Source organism: Gossypium arboreum, chromosome 7, assembly GCF_025698485.1.
Source record: "Gossypium arboreum isolate Shixiya-1 chromosome 7, ASM2569848v2, whole genome shotgun sequence".
In the NCBI taxonomy this organism is placed as follows: Eukaryota; Viridiplantae; Streptophyta; class Magnoliopsida; order Malvales; family Malvaceae; genus Gossypium; species Gossypium arboreum.
The window spans coordinates 83697674-83701650 of record NC_069076.1 but is presented as its reverse complement, the minus strand read 5'-3'; the positions used below and the strand labels follow the sequence as shown (position 1 = coordinate 83701650).

Genomic DNA, 3977 nt, shown 5'->3' with positions numbered 1-3977 from the left:
AGCCAGGAAGATGAACAGTTGCTCTAAAATAAATTCATCAGTTTTTTAACCTTTTTCATTTCCTGTCCAACTAAGATGTAAAAGTAAATAAAAAATAAAAAATCCAAGTATGTGTTGTTTTTATTTTAATGAGCAAGTTTTGTGATAAGGAAAACCAATGGAGGAGTGTTTTGATGGTGGCGTAGGAGGGTCCCCCCATTGGGACTTGATTCCAAAGGGACTTTTGGCCCTCCTACTACAAATACCCCCCCCTTAACACCCCCTTCTTCCCATATTCCATCATCAACCCATTTTACCTTCCCATAAGGCATCTTCACTTGAGACACTTCATCTTCTTCACTCACAGCAAAGCAACCCCCCCCCCCCCAGTGGTCTCTTTGCAGACCTCTGTTGGCTGTTGTTGCTTTTCTCTTCTAGGTAATTAATCATTTCTTCTCTTCCTTAATCTATGTGCATTTGGAAGCACTTGTGTCTGGGGCTAGGCTCATTATTGTTTCCTTTTTCTTTTCTTTTTTTCACTTTTTTGCAGGTTAAATTTACTACTAGTAGTTGGAGATGTCTGGTCCCCTTAGCAAGAGCCTCATAGTATGTTCACCTTTGAACATCACTGAAGAAGGCATGGTTACCAACAAGCAAGGCATAGGGTCGATCCTTGGATCCGACGCTGAAACACCAGCAGCAGCTTCACTTAGAAGAACTTTGTCAGCCGACATGTCCTCCAAGAAATGGCTGAATCAACATGGATTGTCTCCCCTCAAAAAGATAGCATCATCCCAGGAATTCCCACCTCCTTCCATCATCGACTCATCATCGGAAGAAGCAGAAGAGGATTGCGAAGCACCAGGTCAAACCGATATCTGGACCTTAATTCAACAAGAAAAGAACAAGAAGAAGCAACTCGAGAAGCCTGCCCAATTCGATATATGGAGCTCAATCATATCACAAAAGGCTGAGGAGTCTTCTAAGTCAGTTCCAGTTCCGTATGTTCACCCTCTTGTCAAAAGATCAGCCAGCTCTTTAAGCGAGAAAAGCCTTGAAATCTGCACTGAGAGCCTTGGTTCCGAAACTGGCTCCGATGGCTTCTCTTCATACCCTCCATCAGAAACGAGTGACATGCAAGAAGAGGACGGTCAAGAGGACGATCAACAACTCCAACACCAAGAGCAAGAAAGGGTAGGGGAGCTCAGAATTGTGAAACATTATAACTATGATGCCGGCAAGAAATCAGCACACCACCACCGATCATTTCCTCCCCCAATTCCTTCACTTTCTCGCAAAGATGGAGCATCTCTTCGCATGAAGACTCGTCGAGATAACGGTAGATTGGTTCTTGAAGCTGTTTCCGTGCCTTCACACGACAACTTCGTTGCTCAACGCCAAGATGGTCGCCTTGTCCTTACTTTTTCCAATACCGCTCCTGATGTTGAAGAAGAAAATGAACAAGGAGAGTCTGAAGGCATCGGAGATGAAGAGAAAACTAACACTGATGAGGGAGTTGAAGAAGGAGGTTGTTGTGAGATGGAGCAGGCTCCTAAACTGTCGATTGGAGCAATGAATGTGCATAGGTTAGCTGTTATGATGAACAAGCCCATTTGGTTAGCAAATAGGAATCCAACATGGCCTAAAAATTTTGATGACATAGTTAAATTTGGAGAGGAAAAGGAGGCCGATAAAGTTGACCCAACCACCATCTCACCATCACCACAAACACCACCACTAGGACAGTCACTACCACCGCGGCCACCACGGACGGCCGGTAGACTGATAGCATCACCGGCGGCGGCTGCTGCATCATTCAATGCTTATGAGTACTACTGGAGGAGGTCCAATCAACCAATGTCGAAGGCAGCAATCCTTTCCAAGAATCTAATGGCTCATAATAATGATCAACAAGAATTGCTAGTGTTGATAAGGAACAAAGGTAATTACTTTGTACCTTTGCTAAAAGGATGCAAAGAACCTAGGAGATCTCTTCTCTTTTGGGAGCCTTATTGCATTGCCACTTCTTGATGACCAAAATAACCCCAAAACACATCAAAATCTATGTCAAATTTGTGCCTATAATAATTGTTTTACTTGTTTAAACCCTATCTCCTTTTTTTTTATATATATTTTTTTGTTCTCTCCTAGCTAGGTTTTCCACTTCCACTCTTTGGTGACTTGTGTATCCAATATTCTAATAATAAAAGAGATATAAAGAAAAAGGAGAGAATTCTTTTGGAAGTTTTAACAAAGTTGTAAAATAAATGATTATCTCATTTAAATCATGCAGACTCTTTTAGGTACATATTTTTTAAGAAAATAATAATTTTCTTTAAAATTGAGCACATCATCTTTTGACTTGGTGGACTGTCTTGTCTGTTGCTGTCTCTTGTCTGTCTTTGTAATATGATGGGTTTAGCTTTGCTTTTTGAAAAAATATTAGCCAATAGGGTTGGAGCATAGGTCATGTCTTTGCCTAACTACTTTTTAATTTTGGGAACATAATCATCAGCAAATCCAAAATTGATAATATATGGCATCCATGCAGGGGCATTCCTTTTCTGTTTAAGGTTAAGAGCATGACCGACAGTGGTAGACATTAAAAACAAACAAAATATGATATATAAACTAAACATGATTTTCACATAAAAAATATATATCATATCTTTACTTCTTTAAATTATCGAGTTGTGTGATTTTAATTTAATTAAAATTATTAAAAATATCATATTTTAATTTAGTTCATGTTAAATTTGGGGTTAAGTTTTAATCTCATGAATTTTAATATTACTACTTTATAATTTTTTGTTTTATAAAAATTAATAACTATCCTATTTATTTGTTTATTTATTATATTTATATTATATAAATAATATGTTAAGAAAAAACATGTGGGAGTTAATAAGAAAGGAGAGAAACGTAACTCTCCTTTCCGGGGGGCTAAATGTTATATAGGCGGTTCCATCTTGAACACTTGGGAGGGCTCTTCAACAGTTTTCCTTGTACCATCGCCATTGCTTGATGACCACCACCATTAATCTCTCCCACATATCACTATCTTCACCAGCCCACACTTTCAGACGAACCCAGTTCATTGAACATCAATAACGACGGCTGATGCAGTATTTTGGAGTGGTTATTGGTTGTCGAAATGAGGAGCAAAGCCATGTTGCATTTCCAGGGAAGGAATAGATTCTGATCTGTAACACTTGAGGTCCCTTCTTGGGTAAATATTCCTCTCTAAATGCATGTAATATTTGTCGAGACCATTTTTAAAATCGAGTTTTGAAAAATGGGAATCGACTTTAAGAAAAACGGAAACAGGAGTCGCCACCAATCTTTTTAGGTGTGATTGGATCACCTTATAAAATGTTTTATTTTAAAATCATTAGCTTTGGCCTACAAAATCAAAATACAGGTTCGGGAGCCAGTTACGTACAAGGAAGAGTTAGCACCCTCGTAACGCCCAAAAATTGGTACCTAATTAATTATCAAGTGTCTTTAATGTCGGAAATTCAAAGATCTTAAGATGTAATCCTCTTTAGACTATTTTGATTTTGAAAATTGGGGTTCACTCGTATCAAAGTATTGATTCTAAGTTAGCCTTTTTGGAAATCCCTATCTCGAAACAACAAAACGCCATATCCAGTAAGTTAGGACATATTGCTTTGAAATTCCAAGATAGTTGCTCGCATTTAGAAAATCTTTAAAAACTTAGAAGGGTACTTGATCATTCGAACTAAACGAGAAATGTTGCAACCCAATAAGTTAGGGCACTACTTTTCTCGAAGCTTCCAAACACCAAGCATTGCCTTTTTATTTTTGAAAACTTTGAAGTCTCTTTTGAAAACCGATGCATGATGGAGCATATTACCCTTATAGAATATAACATACAAGATAACATATTACAATAATAGGTAGTTAAAACATGCATTTAAATAATATGATTGCAATAATATAAAGGTCTTATACTAGATACCCAAATATAACAAATC

The 3977-nt window shown here is 37.9% G+C and overlaps 1 protein-coding gene across 1 annotated transcript; it reads left to right on the top strand.

Moving 5' to 3' along the window:
• The first annotated feature begins 247 nt into the window (after positions 1-247).
• LOC108485421 (protein FAF-like, chloroplastic) lies at positions 248-2234 on the top strand. Its single transcript, XM_017789258.2, has 2 exons — positions 248-417; positions 530-2234. Exon 2 carries the CDS (start codon positions 556-558, stop codon positions 2008-2010), a length of 1455 nt encoding a protein of 484 aa, XP_017644747.1. The 5' UTR covers positions 248-417; positions 530-555; the 3' UTR covers positions 2011-2234.
• Positions 2235-3977: the final 1743 nt, after the last annotated feature.

Excerpts from the sequence above, each read along its gene's own strand:
- LOC108485421 (XM_017789258.2), top strand. The coding sequence starts at position 556 with ATGTCTGGTCCCCTTAGCAAGAGCCTCATAGTATGTTCACCTTTGAAC.